The 26,171-nt window shown below is 34.1% G+C and overlaps 4 protein-coding genes across 5 annotated transcripts; 2 read left to right on the top strand and 2 right to left on the bottom strand.

Moving 5' to 3' along the window:
* The first annotated feature begins 4,096 nt into the window (after nucleotides 1–4,096).
* Nucleotides 4,097–8,921, top strand: LOC149902443 (uncharacterized). Its single transcript, XM_090110138.1, has 6 exons — nucleotides 4,097–4,280; nucleotides 4,719–4,885; nucleotides 4,966–5,111; nucleotides 5,201–6,608; nucleotides 7,262–7,408; nucleotides 8,534–8,921. The coding sequence occupies exons 1-6, from the start codon at nucleotides 4,247–4,249 to the stop codon at nucleotides 8,759–8,761; spliced, it is 2,130 nt and encodes a 709-aa protein (XP_089966264.1). The 5' UTR covers nucleotides 4,097–4,246; the 3' UTR covers nucleotides 8,762–8,921.
* A 714-nt stretch (nucleotides 8,922–9,635) lies between these two features.
* On the bottom strand, nucleotides 9,636–15,490 carry Nrt (Neurotactin). 2 transcript variants are annotated; one of them, XM_090110146.1, is made up of 7 exons: nucleotides 15,441–15,490; nucleotides 14,876–15,199; nucleotides 14,624–14,762; nucleotides 14,262–14,431; nucleotides 14,066–14,138; nucleotides 13,822–13,972; nucleotides 9,636–12,306 (listed from the first exon to the last, which is right to left on the bottom strand). In XM_090110146.1, exons 2-7 carry the CDS (start codon nucleotides 15,143–15,145, stop codon nucleotides 10,869–10,871), a joined length of 2,241 nt encoding a protein of 746 aa, XP_089966272.1. In that variant the 5' UTR covers nucleotides 15,146–15,199; nucleotides 15,441–15,490; the 3' UTR covers nucleotides 9,636–10,868. The 2 variants fall into 2 exon arrangements, with proteins under 2 accessions (XP_089966272.1, XP_089966271.1); XM_090110145.1 differs by having other exon boundaries at nucleotides 14,876–15,486.
* Nucleotides 15,491–17,310: 1,820 nt separating this feature from the next.
* Nucleotides 17,311–18,340, top strand: LOC149902441 (uncharacterized). Its single transcript, XM_090110240.1, has one exon. It carries the CDS (start codon nucleotides 17,642–17,644, stop codon nucleotides 18,338–18,340), a length of 699 nt encoding a protein of 232 aa, XP_089966366.1. The 5' UTR covers nucleotides 17,311–17,641.
* Nucleotides 18,341–21,719: 3,379 nt separating this feature from the next.
* Trap1 (TNF receptor associated protein 1) lies at nucleotides 21,720–26,106 on the bottom strand. Its single transcript, XM_090110315.1, has 13 exons — nucleotides 25,817–26,106; nucleotides 25,590–25,735; nucleotides 25,287–25,448; nucleotides 24,848–25,083; nucleotides 24,593–24,702; nucleotides 24,332–24,405; nucleotides 23,885–24,161; nucleotides 23,729–23,798; nucleotides 23,470–23,617; nucleotides 23,266–23,393; nucleotides 22,868–23,055; nucleotides 22,157–22,388; nucleotides 21,720–21,957 (listed from the first exon to the last, which is right to left on the bottom strand). Exons 1-13 carry the CDS (start codon nucleotides 25,932–25,934, stop codon nucleotides 21,783–21,785), a joined length of 2,064 nt encoding a protein of 687 aa, XP_089966441.1. The 5' UTR covers nucleotides 25,935–26,106; the 3' UTR covers nucleotides 21,720–21,782.
* Nucleotides 26,107–26,171: the final 65 nt, after the last annotated feature.

The raw sequence follows: 26,171 nt of genomic DNA, 5'->3' as shown, positions 1-26,171 counted from the left end.
TGCGAGCAATTGTAGCATGTGTAGTAGTGACATGAAATTTAAAATTCCAATTTCAATAAAGTCTTAAATTTAATTTGATGCTATAATAAAGTTATTAAATTTTGTGTATTTATACGTCATTAGCTAACTTATATTTTGGAGTTAAAGCGACATAAAATTAGTTATCCAAATTAGTTCTCAAAACATTAATTTAGGTTTTTAAATTTCGCGCTTTTACTACAAATGCTACCGCTATAGAACCTTTTATTATGGCGGACGATAATGACCAGAATACTCTAGAAGGTGTGAGAATATTTTCAAATTTTCTCGAATATTCTAGAGCCTAGCACTCTGAAGTGTCTCTGAATATATAAGAGCCCGGTGTCACTCACCAGAGTTAGTTTAATTTGAACAGCGAAAAACTTCCCCACTGAATTTCTAAACTCTTTACAAGTACCAGGAATGCCATTACACTGCCTTCGTCGTCATACTACTCAGAAATCTCAACTCCCCAAAATTATGTAATGGAACTAGAATGATCGTAAAACAGCTATCGAATAATATCATTGAAGCTGAACTTATTTCTGGAAAGACCAAAGGACAGACAGTATTTATACCTAGAATACCTCTGATCTCTTCGGAATTGCCATTTCAATTTAAAAGACTGCAGTTTCCAATAAAATTAGCCTTTAGTTTTACAATTAACAAAGCGCAAGGGCAAACTTTAAAATAATGTTGTGGCATTAACCTCAAAGAATCCTGCTTCTCTCACGGTCCGCTATATGTAGCTTGCTCAAGAGTAGGAAATCCGAAAAATTTATGTATATATTATACTCCGGACAATAAAATGAAAAATGTTGTTTATAAACAAGTATTGTAAATAATGAGAAAACGTTTTCAATAAACTTTTTTTTTACTTTTTACGTCATTGTTTATTTTTTTACTTCGACTCTACCACGTCATCTCATATCAACTCCCGGGCGAAGCCGGGTTTTTTAGCTAGTATATAATAAAATTGTAGTTCAAGAGTGATTTCTGTAATGAAAACATGAAAAAAAAATTGCAGGTGTTATTATTTTTGACGTGACAACGTCTTAAATTAGGTTGCGACTGGGAGTCACTTAAGAAAACAGAAAAAGTGTAACCACAGTATTACCATTATTTCCTAATGGTAATACTGTGGTGTAACGCTCGGTAACGTTACGATGAGTCACCGAACGAGAGAGAGGCCCGCCGAATGCCTTGCGTCTCTCTCCCACTCAACTATGATCGAGAAAAAGACGTTGTCACCACAGACATGTATATTTAAGTAGACAACGCAAGTACCGCGATCTGTATGAAAACCAAGCGTGTCATATTTTTTGTACTGACCTTGACGCGTTATGACGTCACGAGCGCTTTTTAGTGATGTTAATTTCATTTTACGCTAAATCGATTAGGCCGCCACTCGCGTGGCAATTCTAGTATCGTCCTATCCCATCGAAGTAAATCGAAAGAAATCAGATCAAACTAGATCTATGTCTAAGAGGTAGTCAAATAAATGAATCGTAATCGATTACTAAATCGATTCAAGACAGAAAAATGATAATTACCATAGACAGAGGAATGATAAAATAAAGTTATAAACCTTTTAATATTCTAACAAGTAAACTAATGTGTTTTAGCTTTTTCTTACATATGCCCATTGAGTTACCATGTACTACGTACTAGAGAGGCCATCGAAAGAAAGTAATGAAACTGTCAATCAATCAATCTTTATGTCCTGTTGCATCGATCCATTTTCCTTTTATGTTCGGGTTACTTGGAAAACTGAAAAAACAAACATAGTCTAAGCAATAAGGAGTTTTCTTAAAAAACTCCCAAGATGACACTTTAACTAATGGCGTCCATGTCATAATATTTATTTTTAGTACCTTTGTATTAAAATACTTAAAAGTTCTAGGTCAAGTCGTATTAAGTGACAAAAAAAATCTATGCCTTTTTTTCTGAAAAATTGCTCCTTCAAATTATCATTTTTCTGTTCGATTATAAAATCGATTAGAATCGAGAACTGTTGCATCAAATGAACATCACTAACCACAAAATTGGACAGAAAAATGAGAACAGAAAAATGAGAAGACGCTATTCATTGCTTGTTATCATACGACGCGATCTTTACCGTGCCAAGTAAAAGCCGCAATGTATTCCGAATCATTTCGTATGATTTGGTATCCGTGTTTGTCACGATCGTTTTCCACAGATATTCTTTATTTGATTTTAAAATAAATAGTGCATATTCTGATTAGAAAATTACTTACCGGTTGAAGGAAACATCTCTGCTAACTCGGCCACTCACAGCTGTGGAGTTTCTACAGTTTATAACGGCGCAATTCGGCATTTTACTTTATTCAGCTTCACGTCTTTCCTTGGCGAACTGCGAGCGCGGACTGAGTGTAGGCCAGCGTCAAGTAAGTTTCATAACCTTAGTTTGGACACGGGAAGTACATACACTCGCTTAGTCTATCTTGATACATGTCTGTGGTTGTCACGTAAAATCTTCGCCCGTAAAACCGACTTTACAGGCAACCATTTTTTTTTTGTAAACTTTCTATGTACAAAATTTCATCAAAATCAGTTCGTGTTTCCTCGTGAAAGCGCAAAAAAACTTATAATCCTACTAATATTATAAATGCGAAAGTTTGTGAGGATGTGTGTGAGCTTGTTACTCTTTCACGCAAATACTACTGAACCGATTACAATGAAATTTAGCACACATATAGGGTAACTTGGATTAACACATAGGATAGGTTTTATCTCGGAAATCCCACGGGAACGGGAACTATGCGGGTTTTCCTTTGAAAACGCGGGCGGAAGTCTAGTTAACCCTTATTAAAACGCTGGGAGCTATACTTCCCACGTCTCAGATTGAAGTAAATCGTGTTTCATTTTTATATGCTTAAACCTAATGCAGTGTAATATTTATCTACGCAATCTTAACATTTTAGAGAACTTTTTTTCATGGAAACACTTTTCAGAGAATTATTACATGTCATGGTAAATGGTAAACACACGTCAAAGTTAGAAGACGTGATTTTGCAGCCGAAAACGACCGTTATTTTTTAGTTTTTGGTGTAGTGCTCAAAAAAAAATTAGATAAGTAGAGAGTTCTAGCTATGTAAACTTGACTATATTACGGTTGCGTGAAACGTAAAAATATACCCAGAATCTTTCGTATATACCTTGGTAGAGTCGATTGAAATTAAGTCTTTAAGTGGGAAGATATCATCCCAGTGTTCGTCACTGCACACGACATTCGGAAATTCTATAAAATCTGTGTGTCTAAAAAATCTTTTTTAGTTGGTATAAGCAACTTATTTATTGTTATTCGTTATTTCCTGATCAGATAATTAGAAATCTTAACTCAATACATTAGTATTTACCTATTGTTTTTATTTTGTTTTAGAAAAATGCCATTTTTATATTGAAGTCATTCATTTTTCAATTCCCGAATTCTTCCCTCAGTAAACGAAACTTGCATTTATGAGTACTTTCACCTCCTTTATTATAAAACTTGATCTTTATAATTTTTTACGATAACATTAAATTCACAAGTGGAGTCAGGGCAACTAACTAGTGTTTTAAAATATTGATGTCTGGAGTGGACACTGGGAGCTATAGTTCCCACTTTTCCAAACTTTTTACAAGAGAGAACAGATGACGGGATATATACTTCCCACCGAAAAAAGGGTACTTTCCCCCCACTAACCCCTTTTTTGTGTGTATTTTTGAAATCTACGACCCAAAATTACCCAGGAACGTATATTACTTTTTTGTTAGCTCCTCCACAGGCTCGCGTTTGAATAAGGGTTAAGTATAATATAATAAGGATGATTATATTGGACTTAAACCAATTTAAATAGAAAATAGTGTTATTTTTAACTATCCAAATGTTTAAATAATAGCATGAAATATTTATTTTATTCATTACTAGTACCACAGATAATATAATATTATACAGTTCTTTTTCAACATATTACTTGACCGTAAAGGCTACTGTGGTGAAACGGAACGTAATGTAACGGACTTTTTTACAAAAAAAAAAGAAAACAATACAAAGAAGTTGAGCTCGAATGTCGCATTGAGTTCTGCAGATTCAGTTTCGCGCGCTATTACACGAAGTCACAGTTCGGTTCTATAGATTTTCTAAAAAATTATTACTTTGTATTGGAAAGCTTCTAAACTTAGTACAGATCAGTTTGTTTTAATTTAGTTTTAAGTTATTTAAGCTATGTTTTCAAAAGCCAAACGTTTTGAACCAATTGGTAAGTAATTTGAAAAGTTTTAATAATTTTGTCTATTTATAATCTCATAGTTTTTAACGTATTTTTACTCGAAACAATGTTACTTATTAATATTCTTTAAAGTAAAATAAATACTATAGGTATTTAACTCTGAAACACTACGCAATATTATCCATATTTTGAATTTCTTAAATAAGTAGGTAATTTTAATTTATTTATTAACCATATTCTTCATATGTCTCACACAGGTCTTATCATAAATAATAATAATTGGCTAAGTTCAATTTCTCTATGTAAGTTGTTGCAACAAATCTTAATACTTGTATGTTGTCTAGGTGCTGTGCTGTCCTATTAACAAATAACATTAATATATTTATCCAGTAAAGTAGTTTAACCAGTATGTGTATCAATCATGTATGTTAAAAATGTGTTTTTCTTATATATTTTTATACTTTTAAGCTCCTACCAAAAGTCAAGCCAAAGTATTACCGAAACAAGAAAATGATAAACCATTGAAGAAGACCACATGCCCTAAAATAAAGGCACCTCTTTTAACACCTTCAAAACAAAATGTAGAAACTCTATCCCAATGCAGCTCTGTCCGAAGTACTAAATCCTTTGTTACCGTAAGTGACTTTAATTCTTTGACTCATTTGCCTATTTATTTTTATTGCTAGACTTTAAACTAATTTGTATATGCTTACAGCCAAAACCAGTGAAACCTGCAATAAAAACTTCAAGTTCTCTAAAAAGTACAGTCTTGCCTAAATCAAATACCAAAGCAGTAACCAAAGTCACAAGCAATGTTAAATTACAAGAGGATCTTATTAAGGCCCATGAGGTTGAAATAAGGTATTTTTATTTATATGTTTCTTTTTTTTATACATATATATTTTTTCTATAATTAGTTCAATTTTTAATCATCATGTATTCCATTTTAGGAATAAAGATTACACAATAAATGAATATAACAAACAAATTGATGATCTTAAAAATGAAATAGCAGGATTGCATAAACTTTTAAAAGAACTGACCAAAGGGGATATTAATATTGACACATTAAATAAAAAATTCAATGAACTTACATTGCTCAATGACACGAAAAGAGAAGAACAAACAACTTCTCAAGATTTGAAGATGGAAATTAATAACTTAGATAAGCAATGCCAATATTTAGAACAAGAGCTGAATAGCAAACAAGTTGAATTGACCTCTCTGGAAGAAGTAATCACCATTAGAGATAGCCTGTGTTCAGACTTACAAAAGAAATTAACTGATATGGAAGCAACATTAGAAGAGACCAAACAAAGATTGGAAATGGTAAAAGGACATCATGCCTTAGCTCTTGAAGCAAATGAAAGCATAAGGAGAGAATACAAACTGGAATTAGAAACACTCAGGTCGAAAATGGAGGAAGAAAAACAGAACATTATAAGCAAATGTAAATCTGAACAAGAAATGACTAAGATGAAATACAATACAGCAATTGAAACAATAAAGAATGAACTATTAAAAGAAAAAGATGATAAAATTTATGAATTACAACAACAGATTAATGCCAAGGATCAGGAGATGAGGGCTAAATTGGAGCAAATAGATGAAGCCACTCGGGAAAAATTGAGATTATGTGAAATTCAATTTGAGGAGCGCAGTAGGAACATTCAAGAGCATTGGGAACAACAACAAAAAGAAATACAAGAATTACATACTGAAGCAAAGGAACTTCAATACAAATTAAGCATCACAGAAGATAGATATAGTACACTACTAAAGGAAGTGAACAATTTGAAGGATGAAAATGAGATACTGAAGAATGAGAAGTCCACAATTGTTCGAGAATTGGAGGATTTAAAAGAAGAAAACAAGAAAAAACATATTGACTATGAAAATGAAATTAATAAGCTAACTGTGGATGTAGACAGAGCTATCAAAGAAAAGAATAAATTTGAAATGTCATTATCAGTTACTCGGGACATTGTACAAGTTTTAACAATGCGTCTTAGAGAATCTGATAATGAGCTAGAACATCTAGAAAATCAGGTACAAACACTAACTAATTCAAAAGAAGTTCTTGAAGAAGAGCTCAGTACTTACAAGAACAGTTTGAACAATACTTTACTGGAATGCAATGAGTATAAGGAAGCTCTTGTGAACATATTAAAGTCGAAAGCAGCTCTGGCAAAAGAACACAACCGTATCATGGAACACAATGTTTCTTTGATAGAAAGTTTGCAGAATGTTGAAAAAGAGGCCTACCGTGAACTTGGAACTATCAAATATGAATTGATTGAAGATGTTGAATTATTGAAGAAAGAATCAAACTCTCAAATTAAAATTCTGCGTGATGAGGTAAGAAAAGTATGCTGTGATTGTTGTTGTAGATTGTTGTGTGCATCCAAATTTTTTTACTTTCAAAAATGTAAAAATTTTTACTTTTTTATGATTAAGCAGGTAGATGTTGTCAAACAAACGCAGTAAAAGATAAAAACAAATTAACCATTTCTGAGATTATCATGGAACATAATATTATGAAATACAGGGATTAAATAACCGTTTTCTAAAGTAAGAAAACGGTTATTTTGAAATCACAAATAGACACAAATTTTTATATCCTATAAAAATTAAAAGTATTCAAATGATGATTAATTAAAGGTATTAAACTATTTTGATAATGCTATTTGCAAACATTGGCTTTGTAAATTAGGCTGTAGGAATAAATGTATGTAGTTAGTTAATAGGTAGGTAATTTGTAATACTAACACTAGGATAAAATTTTACGAATACTATATGGGCGATGTGGCCTGAAATAAATGAATTTTAAAGTGAAACTTTTATTACATCGTCTCAAACTTTTTGGTCTGTGTAGCGCATGTCGCGTGACGGTCGAACCGTACGATAATTATCGTACAAATACGATAATTTTGTGCCTAAGTTTCACTTTTACCGTGGTTTCATAAAACCACACAACATTTTTTTATTTATTATTTAATGAATTATTGTAGGTCGAAAAGAAGCGTATGCTATGCGAGCTAGCGACTGATTACGCGGGTCAGGCGACTGCGGCGGCGGAACAGTCGCGCGTGTTACTTGCGCAAGCTGCGGCAGAAATCGCGCGCCTCGAGAAGGATAACCATTGTCTACAGCAGCAGGTACACTATAAAAGTCAATTTTTGAAGTGAAAACTTCTTTAGCGGCCTTGAGCACTTTTTCTGTAATGGGTATTAAATCTTAAACTCGCGTCAGGACACGTGACCTGATCGAAAAAGCGTAAGACGGATACCATTCCAAAATATCAAACATGCTCAACGTTAATAATCAAGTTTTCACTTTTGCCGGCACTCCCGGAGTGCAACCCGTCTTTTTTTTTAACTACCTATAGTGAATTTTGATATTATAGGGAACATTTTGGTGCTAATATTTGTTTGGTTTTTAACGGTTTCTTAGACCTAATTCACACGAGAGCTTTTTTAACGTCCGTTAAAAAAGCGTCCAAATAGAACAAATGCATTCCCAAGTATATGTTCACACGTCAGCGCTTTTAAAGCGCGACGCTTTTTTATCGCTCAGTGTTCTATTTTCAACGCTCGGCGTTGGGCGTTAAATAAAATAGACCATAGGAAACTTCTTACTATTATTCAGACGAGCGCTAAAAAAGCGCCGGCGCTGCGTTCAGTATGCCGCACGCTCGCTCAGCGGTAGCACGTGTTTGTTGTGCTTATAATCATCAGAAAATCGATACGATGTCGTGGATTGTTGATCCCGAACTATTAATTATAGATGTGGAGTCTCGTCCGTTCCTGTATTCAAAATCGTTATAGACATTTGAAAATAATTAAAAAAATTCCGGGGTATTGCCTTAACTCTTCGTACAGTGTCACAAACTGCCCTTTTAAGTATCTCTGTTCATTCAGAGGATGTACCCAGAATGCCTTTTGTTTTCTTTTTCGTCTTTTAATAACACAAATCGCTAGTGCCATTAATTTAGCAGAAACCATTTCCACGTCTTACTGAAGCCAGAGACGAGACATGAGTGATTTTAAAGCGTTAGTATGAACAATCACAGAGAGAACGTTTAAAAAGCGCCAACGCCGGGTTTTAACGCAACGCTTTTTTAACTCTCGTGTGAATGAGGTCTTATAAATAATCACGTAGAACGTAATAATATATCACATAGTTTGTGATTTTAAACTCATATTTTATCATTACAATGACTATCTTTTCAGGGTTTTTAAGAAAAAAAAATGATTATACATATTTTGTCGACTTATTTTCAGATTCAAGATCAGCAATCTTTGGTTGTTGAATTATCCCTATTGCGTCAAGAAAATGAAGAGCTAACCATGAATGTGGCTAAGCAGTCGTCTCTTCTTGACAAGATGAAGAAAGAAGCCGAACAAATTCAAATGAAACCCAAGTCCCCAGCGGTCATGCGTAAAGCTCATAAAATGGGAAAAGAAAATGTTCAGACTATAATTTCTCCGTTACGGGAAAGAAATCATTAAGTTGACAGTTGATTTTATGCAACTTTAGTCCATGTATAACTTATAATTCTGTTTGAAATTGTAAAATTTGTTAAAGGAAAAATCATGTTACTATTTGTACTGTTTTACTGTTTCTATTTATTACCTATTTATTTGCATTGAGCATGTGTTTTTTAATTTTTTGTCATTTAAAAATATTTGTAATGAATATTTCTGTTCAAAATTTGAATAAATATATTTTGTGATTTTATTCAGTTTTTTCTTTTTATCTTATTGAAACTAAAACCACAGACTAATAATAATATACTACGTATAGAACTAAAACCCGTTTCACTATTTTCTCTGAATCTTAATAATAATATATAAAATGTAAAGATGAACTGATTGACTGATCTATCAACGCACACCGTGTAGGGACCAATTAGATTGAAATTTGGCATGCGGATAACCACTATAAGGCACCTGCTAAAGAGATTTTGTTAAATTCTACCCTCGGGCATGAAAGTTTGTAACATGAAAATTTATTTTGATCACATGGTCGAAGCTGCGGGCAATACCAGCTATTGCTGGTTTAACATAAGCAACGGCTTCATATTATTCATATCTAAAAAAAACATGTACATACATGTTTGTGTGTATGTTTTGATTACATTTTTTTTTTCGATTTTCGTTAATTTCGATGAATCTAGAAAAAAACCTTTCGGCTGTCAACTGACACATACTACTAGTGTAAGCAAATGTTTAAAAGCTTATCGAGCAATGTAATAAGTAATAACCTTTATGAGCTTTTTATAACAACATTAGTGGTTATTTTTCAAGTGGAATTTAATATGTATAGCGGTATTTATAAGGGAGTTGTGTCGTTTAAATAAAGAAACGAGTTACAGTCTTACACTTTTATTTTCGAAAATACCAATTTACAAAACAAAGCAAAACTATCTATGTACTTAATTATTCTAGTGTTCAATGGTATCGCAAAAAAAAATTATAGGCTGTTTTATTAAATATAAAAATACGGTCACACGTTAAAACTAAAGATATGTTTAAAAGTGTACACCTCGTTCTGAATCGTGCAAGCAATATATTTTGTTTCATAGACGGCTGTTAACCGTTAAGGCCCCAAAGTATGTTGTCGGGAAATGGTGTTTCTGGTTAAAGTAACAAAAACATTTCACTTCCGCGATTCAGAAAAAAGTGTCATCACAAAGTGCATTCACATTTCAAAGCAGATAAGAATTATAAATTCGACAATAACAAGTCGGCAATGGTATCCTTTGGCATCTGATAGTATTAAAAATCGTATAAAATCTTTAAAAGCATTTCACAATTACTTGATCGTTAAACTCAAGCTATGAATATTTAAATGCTATTAAAAAGACTAAATATGCCTATCACACTTAAATTGTTACATGACACAATACAAACTATGGTTATGTGTTACAAAAGCTAATTATAATAATCACTCTTTGGATAATCAGACTTTAAATGAAATCACAAGTAAACATTTGGGATATAAATTACAGTTCACAATAATTATTATAAATACAAATGGAGTTTACGAAAGTAAAAAAATACAAAACTTATACTTATCCTAACTAAGTCTATGCCTATATTTTTATGGTATGTTTCAATGTAAACAGGGTAACTACCAATACACTTAAAAATCAAATGAGCATTATTTTTATCAATTATCACCGATCAATTGGTTATAAAAGCAGTAACGAGATCAATGTAGAACAGATCCATTGTCAGTCTTATAATATACACAATATTTTAAAAATGATTTGAGATGGTATATTTCTCAAAAGTTTGTACTTTATATGAAACATTTATCATGTTGAGTATTTTAAATTACAATAAGCGCTTCAATTGTAGGGCTCAAAAATACATTAAGGTAATACTTTTAAATCTTAACGTTGGTTTTATAAAAGCCTCTTTGGAGATCGAGCGGTGGCAAGTTTCGACATTACAAACTAAATATTAAATAATAAAAAAACGTGCGGTACGAAAACAAAATGTCTCTTACAGCTACATTACAATTACTGGGGTTTAAGATTAAAAACATTTAAGCATACAATTAAATAAACGCGTATATACGAATAAAAATGTTTCAAAACGCTATATTCATTTAGTCAACGTGTGCGTACCTCGGGACGATGTCTTCTTGTATGAGCATATCGCAGGCGGGTAGACCGTGGTGTGGGAGCAAGTCTTGTCCGACAGCGATGAGTCCGGTTTCGGGGCCGGGCAAACGGCCGTGCCAAATGTAATAGTAAAACAGTTGTTGCATAGCTGCCATAAACCGTCTCTGTTCGGGTACTTCGGAATCGAAGGTGCCCAAAATAGCCTCGACGTCGGAATTAACGCCGGCAATACGTGAACCCTTCAAACCACCGCTAGCTCCCGATCCCAGAACCACGTACAGGGGCGCCACCAAACGCATCCTAGCCAAACTTACCAATGGACAAAGGGTTCGAATCGAAGAAATTATTTCAACTAATCCCTCATACGTTTTGTTGAAATGCTGAAATACTGTTGCGGTCAAGTTCTTTTCGCCTATGTAGCTCTCTTTCACCATGTTCTCGACGATATCAGCTGTCCAATTGAGGTGTTTCATACGCAATAAATCTGAATGCCCGGAATGTTCTGTCGTACCGAAGACCATAGGTTTAAAAACTTTTTCTTTCCCTTCCTTCTTCGCTTCTTTTTGTGCATCCCAACTCTCGTAGGCGTGAGTTCGCAACAGTTGACCGTCTAGGACGAGCCAGGAGCGTTTAAATTCCTCAGATTTCGGCAACGTATCTACAGTATTTCCTAACCAAGTATCGGGTGTTGAAGATAATACTTCTAGTGCAGACATGCGACGTAGGCAATCGATGTCGTTACACTTACTGATTTGTTTAAACTGTTCATTATTTTTCTCGGAAACCTCTAACGGTTCGCCAGGAAAGATCACCGAGGCGGAAGACAACCACACGCGGGAATATAGTTTCTTAGCTTTATCAATGGTAGTCAAAGCCGCAGTCAACGTCGCGCCGGCTCTGTGACCTAACAGCGTAACAGACTCCGCATCGCCTCCGAAATGTTTAATATTATACTTGATCCATTTCAATACGACGTATAAGTCGCTGAGAGCATAATTTCCTGAGGTGGCCGGGTATTTGGAGTTAGAAATAATATCGAGGGCTAGAAAGCCGAATGGGCCTAGTCTGAAGTTAGGGCGTACAAAGACAACTTCTTTTGTGCGAGCGTATAGAGCTGACGGTTGAGCTGGGCTGATACCGCCGGCCAACGTGTTCGCTCCGATCAGAACCACGACTGGAAGCGGGGAGTCGTATCGTACATGGGGTGTCACAATGTCTAGCGTCAAGCAGTCTTCTTCACCAATAATTGTTCCATTCTCTAAGAACTGCATGCATACAGGTCCAGGTTCGTGTACTTCGAGGGTATCATTCCAACACATCGAAAGGTTGTTGAATGGTTGTGCGTCAGCAAACCTTCGTTCATTAATGGGTGGTGCTGCGTACGGAATGCCGTGGAATTTGTAAACGCCTTCATCTAACACCCTGAAACAAAATAGGTCTCACATAAATAAATACTTTTTCATATTATATCAAAATTTGTTAATACATAGATTTATGTTTAATGCATATTTAAATAAAGACACCAGAAAAACAAATTTTCATAACAATATAATTTCAAAAATATACATCCACACTTGAAGCGCGCATCAATAAAACTTAGAGGCGAAAAAATAAGGGAATGGTAATTTTTAATGGGAGACAATTTACATCAACATGAGCTGTATGCGGCACGAGTAAATCCTGTGCGGCATGAGTGAATGAGGTTAGATGAAAAAAAAAATGCATAATTCTTAAGCTAAGCATCTGTATACATTTTTTTTTCACAAGAAAAAAATAACAATTTGTACAACTATCCGCATTCACCCGCTTTACTTAAAAACCTAATAAATTATATACTTAAACCTTCCTCTTAAATCACTCTACCTATGAAAGAAAACACCGCATCACAGAGAAAGCGACTTTGTTTTATAGTAAGTATGTATTGATGGTATAAAGGGTTCGTACTTCGTATTAAGATGAACAGCTAAATAAGCAGAGAGAAGCTTTACAGTGGCAATAAATAAAATAAAGTCCTGCACGGTGTTTGTCTATCTTTTGGCTAGCCATAAACTCAAAATCTCTAGCTAGGTTTTTTATTAACAATTTGTTAAGTTTGAGACAACAGGGAAGCTGAGGGCGGAAATTAGTTGTGTATATTTTAGTACTATCTGCCCGCCTTTATCGTCTTGAATTTGATCATTCCCACGACGTAAATAACACAACAAATAGTAGTAATTTTTCTATTAATACTCAGACTAGAGTTATCTTTTCATACCAATAAGGGTATCATTTATCAATTATTGCTGCACTCAATGACATCTCATCACTATTATGTTTGATATAAAGCTTATGGTTCATTGAAACTACCTAAATATACATAAAAAAATAGGCAGTAAGGATTTTTTTAAGCTGATCAATCTTTAACAACATTGAACATCACCCAATTATTAAAAGTGATTTCGAAAATGTTATCTAAAACCAATAGGTTCAAAGATCATTCCAGTACCTTTGACTGTTAAACTTCCAATTAACAAGAAAAAAAAAAACAGTTGATAGTAATTGTACAATAAGTTGAAAATAATTTTAACTGCTACATTACATCTATTATAGAAATTGAAATCCTGTATCTTTGTGGGGTATGAAAAAGATATATGTATAATAATATGTATTGTCTTATTGAGTGCTATTCTTTGTCTCTAATTAAACATGTTTTAAAAACTTAAATCTGTATAAATTAAAATGAATCACCAAATGTGTTGCTAAGAGTAAAACTCGAAAATAGCTTCAGCAATTTGGTTAATTTTTTTAACTTTTTGTTAACAAGGAGGCTTCTTATGGAGAGCAAAAATGTGAAAAATATAATAAAATGTCTGTTGGGGCAGCCAGTACGAAATAAATAAGAAAGAAAGAGAGAAAATACATTTGTTTGTACCTATTGTGATTATAGCATTAACTTACCCTTCAACTAATCCACATGCAGTCTGTGTGGTGATGAACTTGCCGAGTCTCAGTGGGCGTTCAGATGGTGGCCCGGCTCGAGCCCCAATCACTATTCCAATGATCACCGCCAGGAACACAAGCAGAACAATACCGCACACTACTATATCATCTGAATCATAATTTAAATCTGTTACCATTTTGCACAATTGAGGGCCTGAATTGTATTACTAGAGTATTACAAAAAAATGTATAAATATCTTACCAATTATGAATTTCTTTTGACGAATTCTTTCTTTTAGTGGCAATCGAGTGGCAACTTTTCCTTCTTCTGGTTCCTAAGAAAGAAAGAATTTTCTTTAATAATAAAACCACATTTTGTTTGCTAGCAGTAACTTATGTGCATAATAATGATTTTTTAATAACCTCTAAGATATAAGTTTAAATAAAATACAACTTACAGTTACATCTAACTTAATATTCTCCATTCCATCATTTGGAGTGTCAAGTTTATCTTCTAATGTCTCCATAGAAGCCAGGGCTGCGCTTGCATTTTTTTGTTGTTGCTTCTTAAACATTTTTGAATATGTGAAATTGAACAATACAAACTCCTTCTTTTCAACATCTCCATCTAAAAAAATATTGATAATAAAATTATATGGAACAGATATTAGAATTTGTAAATGAGTTGTTGAATTTCAAATCTGATAAGTTCTGTAAACTAAGAAGTAACAAACAAAGAGGATATCAAGGCATAGGCTTTAAACATTCTGAATATAAGTTAATGAAATATATATCAGATAAAATTCTTAAAAAGACATACCACCATCATTTTGAGGTTTCTTTAAAAAGTTTGAAAAAGGGCAACTTTGTAAAAACTTGAAATGATTTTTAGGGTTGTCATCATCTGCTTTCTCCTGGTTCTTTTCATTGTCAGTATCTTTTTCTATTGCTTCTTCATCCTAAATACAATTATAAATTATAAATAATTAAACAATCAATATAATATAAAATCTAATAGTAATAATCCTAAATAGTAATACCATGCATTATTATAAATGGTGTACATTATTACCTTTGACTTTTCTCTATCAGAATTTCTAGTGAAGAATCCAGGCATTTTAATTGCCCCGATAGGAATAAACTTAGGTTTGACTTCACGACCTTGTTCTGTTATATCTCCTGACAGTGCTGTTTTAACGGGACCTCCATCGCGCCTCAGTTCTACATCTTCTTCGGTTTCCGCTTTTAACATTATTTCCTTTTCTTCGGCTTCTATTTGCTTTTTGTCAAGTGTTTTGTTGTCATCTTCGGTGTCGGCTTTGTTAATATCAATGGAACTCATTTTTTCAGTTCACCCTCACAAAACCATGAATGAAATCAAACACTATATATTATCCTGAAGATATAGAAGGGTAACTATAGCGTTTGATGGAGTATAAAGGACATAAATATGATGTTACCTATTGTATGAGCTATTGTATTATTATATTTTTTCCAACCTTCTGATGTCAAACCTTTAATGCAACCAATGCGCACTTAAACAACGATTTTTGTATTTAAGTACGGAAGAAATTTGAAATATTTTGTATACAATCTGGTTTTTAAGAGAACAATAAATAAATAGATTCGTTTTTTACTTATAAATTCAATGCAAAGAAAGCCGCGCCGTTCCCACTTCCACTTCCCCGCCATAGACTTTCCCCGCTTCAGTCGATTGATTTTTACCACAGATAATATAATGCAATAGAGTATAAAACATAGATGAGAGATGCGTCATAGTGAGAACAGATAATTTATGTTATAACGTATTTACAATATATTTGGTGATTGCTCTATAATTTTGATTTCGAGCCTTGAGAAATAAGCTTTTTTAAGCTATTGCATAGCTTTTTAGTCCATTGAATAAAAAGTTCTAGAGTGCGTGAGTTAGTAACGTAAGATGTTTCTTCGGAAACATGTCAAGAGTCCCTAGGTAATAAACATACTAAAACCCCGGGATACTAGGAGGAGCCCCGGAGTGGGGAGAGGGGGGAAAAGGTCGATTTTTTTCATTTTTCGCTTAAATCTCAAAAACGGTACATGTTAGAGAAAAACTTTCAAGGAAAAGTTGAAAGGCCATAAAATTATCTACAAGTTGTACCGAAATCATTTTTTCCTATATCCTACCGTTTCTGAGTTACACGCAGTAAATAATGATTTTGGCTCAAACAATTTCCCCATACGATCAAAAAATATTTCTTTCTTCCAAAAAAACTCAAATGTGCAACTTGTGACCGGTACTGATAGATTGCTCTTAATTAGGTCTATAATTGGTAAAATAAACACATTCCTCCATGGAAGCCTTTAGGAGGAATCGATTGTCAAAATATTATATTAGGGTCACCCTCAACATCTGGACACTTGGCGCTCTTCCACCGTGCGATTTAGGAGGAACTTTCTTCCACGCACCACTCCTCTGTGGAACGACCTCCCGAGCTCAGCATTTCCGGACAGATACGACTTAGGGTACTTCAAAAAGAGAGCGTACTCTTCCCTAAAAGGCCGGCAACACACCTGCAACCATACAGGTCTTGTGGGTGATTATGGGCGGCGCCAATCATCGCATTAATCCGGTGACGCGCCAGCTCGTTTGCCCGCTAATACATAAAAAAAAAGGGTAGTTTGAGTTACTGAACTTGATCTTTTTATTTTTTTCTCCCAAAAAACTCAAAAGTGCAACTTGTGACCAGTACAGATAGATTGCTCATAATTAGGTCTATCATTGATAAAAATACCAGATTCCACCACGGAGGCCTTTACGGGGAATTGAATTTTATTAGGGTAGTTACGATACTTGAACTTTTTATTTTTTTCTTCCAAAAAACTCAAATGTGCAACTAATGACCGGTACTGATAGATTGCTTTTAATTAGGTCTATAATTGGTAAAATAAACACATTCCTCCATAGAAGCCTTTAGGAGGAATCGATTGTCAAAATATTATATTAGGGTAGTTTGAGTTATATGTACTGAACTTGATCTTTTTATTTTTTTCTTCCAAAAAACTCAAAAGTGCAACTTGTGACCGGTTCAGATTGATTGCTCATAATTAGGTCTATCATTGATAAAAAAAAACAGATTCCACCATGGAGGCGTTTAGGAGGTATTGAATTTATTAGAGTAGTTAGGTAAAATAAAACGCTTTCGAATTTTTCACATTTCATGGGATGTAGCTCGAAAACGGCTGTGAATAGAAAAAAATGATTGAGGTACAACTTGTAGATAATTTTATGGCCTTTCAACTTTTCCTTGAAAGTTTTTCTCTATCATGTACCGTTTTTGAGATTTAAGCGAAAAATGAAAAAAATCGACCTTTTCCCCCCTCCCCCCACTCCGGGGCTCCTCCTAGTGTCCCGGGGTTTTAGTATGTTTATTACCTAGGGACTCTTGACATGTTTCCGAAGAAACATCTTACGTTACTAACTCACGCACTCTAGACCCCCCTTGGAGGGACTTGTAGCGACGACAAGCCAATTTACGAGTTACCGAAATATTTCAAGTGTAGTACCTACTAAGAAAGTTCCCACCATAGGTTCACACGGTAACTCGTATATAAACAGTTTGTGCGTTATGCACAGTTAGTTAAGGGCTTGTCGGGACGCGGGTTGGTCGCATTAGGTCGAATATTAATTACATACGAATATATATATGTAGTTAACGAAATATAACCTTTGCGTAGTTATTTCATCTTTTATTACACCCGCACATTACAAGCCCCTACATTGGTGACCCCCGACGAAAAGTGAACATTATTATATAGTGAATTGCATAGATATCGTTTGTTTAAAATTTAATTCAAAATGAATCCGGCAGTTCCAATTAGAGCGGACGAGAGTGAAAATGCTCTCGCGCAGATCACTGTGTCGAGTAAAATTCCAGACTTCTGGAAAGAATCACCACGACTTTGGTTCGCGCAGTTTGAAGCAGTGGTGGCGAATCAGAAGCTGGCGGACGAATCGAAATATAACCTGGTGGTAGCGAAATTAAATCGCGAACACGTTGAGCAGGTTAGTGACATTGTATTGGCACCACCCGATACAAAGAAGTACGAAGCATTGAAAAACCGGTTGCTCGTAGTCTATGAAGAATCGGAAGTGCGTCAGGTCCAGAAATTATTGAAAGAACTTGAGTTGGGCGAACAGAAGCCATCGCAACTTTTACGGCGTATGCGAGATCTGGCTCGAAATAAATTCTCGGAGGAAACATTGACGATGCTGTGGATGGGACATTTACCCGCAGCCGTGCAAGCAGTCCTCACAGTTAGCGAATTAAAAGATTTAGAAAAATTAGCTAACATGGCGGATAAAATTATAGAAACGACACGTTTCGCGGAGATACAGGAGGTATCGTGTGCCAGAGATAAAATATCCTCAATACAACCTACGCTGGTTGAACAGATTACACAGTTAACGCAGCGGATAAACCAGCTGGAATCTGCAGGCTCGAGAGGCAGATCGTTTAGCGGTCGAAAGTATGGGAATCGCACACATCGTATTTAATAAATAATAGAACTTAAGTAATTTTGAAATGAGTTCATTGTTTAACGTTTTAAGTATGGTATTTCAAATTTATGTTTGTGTTGAGTTTTTATTGTAATGTTTACTACTTAGAAATTTAAGTACTTTTGATTTATGGCTTATGAGTGTATAGTAATAGCCTTTGTAATATTAAACGATACAAGTGTTAAGAACGTATTGAGATTTGAAATGTTGATGTTACTAAGTGTTAATTGACGTGTAAAAATTATCGCACGCCACTTAGAAGACCCAACCGAGTTTTTGTAAAACCATAAATAGTTTAACGAAATTAGGTGTTAACTGTAACCACTTGTATACGTTATGATTGATTTATATTGTGAACATTTTTTATACTTTATATTGTAAACATTTTGTAATCTTATATAGCGACACTTTATATATACCCCTTTGTTTATTGTTTAGTTTTATTGTAAGATTTTTTTACTTGTATACCCTTTTTATTTTAAGGGGGGAATGATGTAGCGACGACAAGCCAATTTACGAGTTACCGAAATATTTCAAGTGTAGTACCTACTAAGAAAGTTCCCACCATAGGTTCACACGGTAACTCGTATATAAACAGTTTGTGCGTTATGCACAGTTAGTTAAGGGCTTGTCGGGACGCGGGTTGGTCGCATTAGGTCGAATATTAATTACATACGAATATATATATGTAGTTAACGAAATATAACCTTTGCGTAGTTATTTCATCTTTTATTACACCCGCACATTACAAGCCCCTACAGACTCATTCAATGGACTATTTATCTCAGACTTTGAGCGCGGTGAATAAATGTAAAAATTCCGTACGAAAAATCCTAACACCCCCCACTCCAACCGGCACAGCGATGCGAATGATTAATTGTTATGCAATAGCTTACCCCGGCCGGCCGCGGCAGTCCTCGAGTGCCACACGTATTTTTTTATTTAATATATTATTAGTTTTGTTGTACAAGATGGAAAAATAGGGTGGAATATTATGAATGAAATTATCTAGACAGTGAGTTTTAATCCCAGGGGATCACAATATATTATATTATCAAACTTTAAAGACGTTATAAACTTATAACATATACTAAAAACTGCGCAGTCAGCGCATTATACCGTCAAAACCTGTCCGAGTGAGAGCGTTTCTTTTGGGAAGTTGTCTCTTTCTAATAAGGTGACCATGGCCACACAAAATAAGTGACAAATTGTTAGAAAAACTAGTGTAAATCTACTATATAAAAATAAGTCGGGTTTTCCTTCCTGACGCTGTAACTCCAGAATGCACGAACCGATTTCCACGGTTTTGCATTCGTTGGAAAGGTCTCGGGCTCCGTGAGGTGTAATTATAGCAAAGAAAAGGTGTCTCTGGTTTGCTAGTATCCTTTAAATTTTATGAACGTGTAAGAACTAAGAACTAAAACATAGTTTATATATATATTTTTTTATATGTGAAGAGCAGGCAAACGAGCAGACGAGTCATCTGATGGTAAATGATCATCGTCGCCCACTTGCACCCACAATACCAGGGGTATGGCGAGTGTGTTGCCGGCCTTTAAGGTAGGTGTACGCTCTTTTCTTGAAGGTCCCCAAATCGTAACTCATTGGAAACACTGCCCGCGGGAGCTGATTCCAAATTTCGGTAGCACGAGGCAAAAAACTTCTTCTAAAGCGAACAGTTGTTGATCGCCAGCTGTCCAGATGGTATGGGTGGAATTTCAGCTTATGACGTGCCGTACGATGGTGGAATTCAGCAGCAGGCAGTGCACCAAACAGTTCTTCAGAGCACTCCCCATGATAAATGCGGTAGAAGACGCATAAGGAAGCGACTTCTCTACGCAATGCCAAAGAATCAAGCCGATCGGTTAGACTTGGCTCGCCAACGAGTCGCACAGCTCTCCGTTGAATTCGGTCAAATGGAAGGAGATACTGTTGAGGTGCACCGGCCCAGAGATGGGAGCAGTATTCCATATGCGGCCTGACTTGCGCCTTATAAAGGTTAAGGCGATGGCTCGGAGTGAAATACTGCCCCGCTCTACAGAGTACACCTAGTTTCTGCGAAGCTAACTTAGCTTTACCTTCCAGATGACAAGAGAACTGCACATCACTCGAGATTTCGAGTCCAAGAATTCCGATACTGGCTGTGGCTTTTAGAGGAGTAGTTTGAAAAACGGGAGTCGCCATAAAGGGATTCTTCTTAGCGGTAAATGCGCAGACTTGTGTCTTATTGGGGTTAAATTGGACCAGGTTAATTCGACCCCAATGCGAGACTTCATCTAAGGAAGTTTCGATTACGGAATATGAATATAATTATGTCTGGGTATATGTTATCGGAATATTGTAAACACCGTTAGATAATAATCTACTTATTATTTCAATGTCTAGGAAAACCTTTTAAAACATGAAAATAAGTCATATTTTGCTCGTAGTATAGTCACAGTATTACCATTATTTCCTACAGTAAGGAATCGCCTTTGATGTCGCGCGATGCCGCCGCCAGCGTAGGTACTTACGCTGCCACACGAAAATACGCTAGGGTTGCAACAAATGGGAAATAGAACAATTGTGATTATTAATATTATGATGAAATCTTTATTCATATGTACATTCAAAATAATTGCGATTATTAAATCTGATGTAATTATTTGTTCATAAATATATAATTACAGATATTGCACTGCTAAATATTATTTACGTGGACACTTTATTTTTGGATGTTCTTAATTGTATATTATAACATTTAACTAAGTAATGCATTCGCATTGGGATGTACAATCTGATTAGAAAATAATGAGGACAACATATATACATAGCTTTGATTTTAATTCAACAGATACAATTAATACAATCTTTCTGAAATATTGTTTCCTTCTGGGATTTCAATGTAGATTTACATTCGTAAACCGAACAGTTTGTGCGCGCCATAATAGAATATGTAAGTACCTATGTATAATAAAATTATTACACAAAAAATACGACTGCGTCATCCTTTCGCGCTAGGTAAAGCAAACTAAGCGTGTTTGCTTTACGCGGCCCGCGTCGCCCGACCCCCGCCAGTTCCCCTCCGTTTCTCTGCACAAGTACATTCGTCGCACTACTGTAGGAAATAATGGTAATACTGTGGTATAGTCTTCTTATGTTTTAGAAATTTATATGAGACGCGGCCTGTTGACGCGGCAATTCCAACGCCTAAAATAATGTTGCCAGTTTTATTTTTAAATGTCTCCAGACAATGGATGTGGATGTAAATGAAAGCTCATGGATTATGTATAAAGGTTGTCTATCAGTAGGTACATCAGCACCCACAGTTCCTTAGAAATTATAGTGTATCAGCTAAAAATATAAGTTATATTCTGGGTATAATAAAACAAGCACATAAAATAAAGGATAACAGAACGAAATATATTTATTAAGATAACATTATATCATAAAATAATAACTAATGCTTTTCTAATGCTTTGACTAAGAGTTCATTAATATTTGTGATTAGATTTCTAGGATCCATAACTAGTCCTGCAGTGACCATAGCATTGGAGAATAACTGTTGTGCAACCATGTTAGCCAGATCCTTGTCGCTAGATATCAGTTTATGAAGTTTCTTGATGATTGGATGTCTGTAATAAAATAAAATATATTATTAAAAAGACGATGATCCAAGCTTGCATTTTAGTGAATAGACATAATACTTAAATATCATATGAATCTTCATTGATAATATTTCATATTATATAAAAAAAATAAAATAACGGAAAATAGGTAATAATTCACATTTTCATATCAAACAAGAAAAAAATGATGTGTTATTCAACTTACTTTGCATTAATTTCCAATTGTGGTCTCAATAATGCGAATCTATTTTCTTCACTAAGACTCTGTGCTTGGGTTCTAATAAAATGCCTTGCTGCAGCCATTTCCGGCACAATTATAACACATGGATGCGAGTCTAGTTTCTGGGTTGTTCTTACTTCAAATACTTTGCCAGATAAATGTGATTTGAGATATGAAATCAATTCATTCACTTGGGTTTGTTGTAAGTCTTCACTTCCTGGAAAAAAAAAACAATTGAATTAAAATTAGATTTGTTTGCTGTTTGGACTTCATATCATATGGCATGAATTATGTAACTCAAGTCTCAAATATGAAGAAATCCAACTTATTCAAAACTACTATCTTAAGCTACTTTCAGTTCCATCATAACAGAAGAGGTCCATACTTAATTTAGTTACAACAAACGCTAAAGATATATCCATACTAACATGATAAATGCGAAAGTAACTCTGTCTGTCTGTCTGTTATTCAATCACGCCTAAACTACTGAACCAATTTACATGAGATTTGGTATGGAGATATTTTGATACCCGAGAAAGGACATAGGCTACTTTTTATCCCGGGAAAATGACGCAATCCCGGAAATTCCACGGGAACGGGAACTATACGGGTTTTTCTTTGACTGCGCGGGCGAAGCCGCGGGCGGAAACCTAGTATATATATAATTCTGCTAGAGCTGATTAAAATATTATTTACCAATAATAGTATCTGATGATGCAGCCGGGTCTGTTTGCATGTCATTCTCTACGGACACAAGTTTTCTGCCACCAAACTCCTTGAGCTCAAGTAGAACAAGTTCGTCATACATTTCGTAACAAAACAGCACTTCAACGTCGCGCTTCTTGAGAGATTCGTAATATGGCGATGTTTGGGCCAACTCCCGACTGAGAAACGTGAATTGTTTGTGAAATATTAAAAAATAAATGTATGGAAAATATAATATTATGTAATAAACAGAATTTGATGTTTTTTCTTATGTATTCCAAGAAAGTTATGTAGATGTTAGAGACTAATATTCCCTGATAACAGATTATTGTGACAAAAAATTAGCTGTTATGTTTAAAAATAAATATAAAATATTTTAAGCTTATTACCTAGGTGCAGCTAAGTAGTAAATTGATTTCTGATCGTTGTTTTGTCTCGTACTGTAGTCTGTCAGAGACGTTTTAACACCATTTTCAAGTTTCGATGATTCAAAACGCAATAATTTAGCAATGTCTTCCTGTAAATAATATTTATTATTTTAGTAACTCCATTTTTTTAATATTAATATCACACATATGAACATTAATACATACCTTTTCTATCGGACTTTGGCTAGTGACAATACCTTCTTTGAAAAATAAGGAATAATCTTTGTAAAACGCGTCATAGCCAACTGGGTCTTTTTGAGCATTATCAATCATGAACTTAATGAATCTATTTGTTAAAACATGCCGAAGTTTACTGAAAATAAAGCATTATTTTATATAATATGGACGATTACTAGATTAGTAGTTTGTTGCTATATTTTGTAATCAATAACATATTTTCTCTACATTTAAATAAAATACTTACGCAATTAAAGCACTATTTTGCAATAATTCTCTACTGAGATTAAGTGGAATGTCTTCAGAATCAACAACACCTGAAATTTTAATTACATATTTTATACTTAATACACTTTAGTTTCTAGAACAAAAGTTAAAATACTTGATTTTGTTGATACATTACCTTTTACAAATCTCAACCATTTAGGAAGAATATTTTCTGCTTTGCTTTTAATCAGAATTTTTCGCGAGTACAAAGCAACACCGACATCAGAGTCCCTTGACATTTCAAACAAGCCAGGTTTCCCTTCAGGTACATACAGAATTGATCTTATACTCAATGGAGCATCAGTTTTATAATGTAAAGTATAGCGGGGTTTGTCATAAGAATTTCCAACAAATCTATAAAACTCCACATGCTGTTCATGTGTCACTTCTTTTGGATCCATCAACCAGAGAGGCTAAAAAATATTATTCATTACGAAAAAAATATAAAAATAATCTTTATATTGTAGCCATAATTCTTGTATTACAGACTTATGTGTACATATTTGGTTGGTATGTGACTAGGTTATACACTATTTTTAAAACCCTAAGTTATACAACAATACTACATTTAAGTTTAACATACCTTTATTGAATTCACTTGAACATCATTTAAGTAAATGGGACTTCCAATAAAATTGCTGTATTTCATTATTATGTCTGAAAGAAATGTGAAAGTATTATATAAGCTGATAATAAATAAATTCTGCATATGCAGCACATTGTTTTACAATAATTTGGCTGTATTTTTACATAATTTCATTTCTATATTATCTGTCCTTACTTTCTATTATTATTTTAATACCTATAACAGCTTTTATCCATGTTAACAATATGAAATACCTACTTCTGACTGTCTCTTCATCTGCAAATTCTCTGCAATCTGTTTTCAGGTACACTACTATTTTTGTACCAATGGGCACATTATCTACTTCTTCAATCTCATATGTACCGGAACTGCAAACAGTATTTTGAGTATGAATACACACAGTTAAGTGTCACCTTACAAAAAGCGTGGGACAATATTATAGTGTTACTAAAGTAAATGTTTTAAAAATAGCTGTAAGGAATCAGTAATATGCAAATAGATAAAATAGCTTACCCATCTGAACTCCACTTGAATCCTGGTGATCCTGTTTTACTACTTCTTGTATAAACTTCAAGCTTATCAGCAACCATGAATGCTGAATAAAATCCCACACCAAATTGTCCAATAATTGAACTAGCCTGATCAGACCCTTGCTTTTTAATCTCTTCTATGAATGACTTTGAGCCCGATCTTGCTATTGTACCCAGGTTTTGAATCAATTCTTCTTTAGTCATACCTATTCCAGAGTCCTTAAACGATCATAAATATTGATTAGAAAACAGATTGTATAGATTAGAGTGATGTCTATAATAATAGTGTGAGGAAAACATACACATTAAATATAGACATATTAAGCATCTATAACATTTTATATTGAATTTTATGTTATTTTTTTAAGGTCAGTCATAAAGTATAATAAGTATATAAAACTGTGGTGTTTAATAAATAGTACCTGAAATACTAATGTCCTATTTTGTTTATCTGTAGAAAGTCTTATTTCTAAAGATCTGTCAGTGTTCTCCAATGGTGGTAGATCTGGAGCAGAACTGACACTAAGATATCGGAATTTCTCCAATGCATCACTTGCATTCGATATAAGTTCCCTGATGAACACCTGAAAAAAATTAAAAGACAAAAAAATATGTTTTAATAATGCTATTATAGGTTTCTTCTTTAATTTATTTTTTTGAGTGGTTTAAGATATTTCATCCAATTCATAAATATTTCAAATAACTTTATAGAATAGGTTACATACCTCTTTATCAGAGTATAAAGATCTGGCTACTATATCTAATAACATTCGAGTTTCAGCTTGAAATTCCTTCTTTTCTGGAGTAGCTTTAGTTTCCTCCGGTTTTTGATCAGACACGGTGCTGTATTTTGTATGAAAGATGACCGTACCTTAAACAAATGAAGGTTATAAAGACTGGACACGACATGGACATACATCGTACTTGCATGCTACATTTTGTAAGTAGGTACCATTGCGATTCTGAGAAGAAACAGCGACACCATTTATATGTTTAGAATTCTTTAAATTTTGACTAAGTAAACGTCTTGCTACAAGAGATGAGCATAATCTTGCTCGAAGTGCCGACATTGTCTGTAGCCTAATTCAGAAAATAATTGTTAATAAAATTTAACACTTGTTTTATTTTTTAATTATATTATTTTAAGTTCTATGTGCAATTTTATTGAAAATCAGAATTTTTTATGATAAAATAATTGCTGCAAAAGATTTACAACTTCAAGTTACATTTGTGATTTGACAATTCAAATTTCGAATTGACATAATATTAAATTGACACCTCGGAGATTGACACAGTCAACAATGTTG

The sequence above is a fragment of the Colias eurytheme genome, chromosome 15 (assembly GCF_061535395.1).
Source record: "Colias eurytheme isolate Ceu_HAF_F1 chromosome 15, ilColEury1 Martin Lab GWU primary, whole genome shotgun sequence".
Lineage (NCBI taxonomy): Eukaryota > Metazoa > Arthropoda > Insecta > Lepidoptera > Pieridae > Colias > Colias eurytheme.
Note: the sequence above shows the minus strand (reverse complement) of the source record. Positions and strands in the feature narration are given on the sequence as shown.

What these genes read in the sequence shown, in the direction of transcription:
- LOC149902443 (XM_090110138.1), top strand. Translation starts at nt 4,247, where the DNA reads ATGTTTTCAAAAGCCAAACGTTTTGAACCAATTG. An exon ending in CAAACGTTTTGAACCAATTG is followed by an intron (nt 4,281 to 4,718) that starts GTAAGTAATTTG and finishes TATACTTTTAAG; the next exon opens with CTCCTACCAAAAGTCAAGCC. An exon ending in ACCATTGTCTACAGCAGCAG is followed by an intron (nt 7,409 to 8,533) that starts GTACACTATAAA and finishes ACTTATTTTCAG; the next exon opens with ATTCAAGATCAGCAATCTTT.
- Nrt (XM_090110146.1), bottom strand. Translation starts at nt 15,145, where the DNA reads ATGAGTTCCATTGATATTAACAAAGCCGACACCGAAGATGACAACAAA. An exon ending in CTGATAGAGAAAAGTCAAAG is followed by an intron (nt 14,763 to 14,875) that starts GTAATAATGTAC and finishes AATTGTATTTAG; the next exon opens with GATGAAGAAGCAATAGAAAA. An exon ending in GCATGTGGATTAGTTGAAGG is followed by an intron (nt 12,307 to 13,821) that starts GTAAGTTAATGC and finishes ATTTTGTTTCAG; the next exon opens with GGTGTTAGATGAAGGCGTTT.
- LOC149902441 (XM_090110240.1), top strand. Translation starts at nt 17,642, where the DNA reads ATGAATCCGGCAGTTCCAATTAGAGCGGACGAGAGTGAAAATGCTCTC.
- Trap1 (XM_090110315.1), bottom strand. Translation starts at nt 25,934, where the DNA reads ATGTCGGCACTTCGAGCAAGATTATGCTCATCTCTTGTAGCAAGACGT. An exon ending in CTTTATACTCTGATAAAGAG is followed by an intron (nt 25,449 to 25,589) that starts GTATGTAACCTA and finishes AATTTTTTTCAG; the next exon opens with GTGTTCATCAGGGAACTTAT. An exon ending in ATGGTTGAGATTTGTAAAAG is followed by an intron (nt 23,799 to 23,884) that starts GTAATGTATCAA and finishes TTAAAATTTCAG; the next exon opens with GTGTTGTTGATTCTGAAGAC.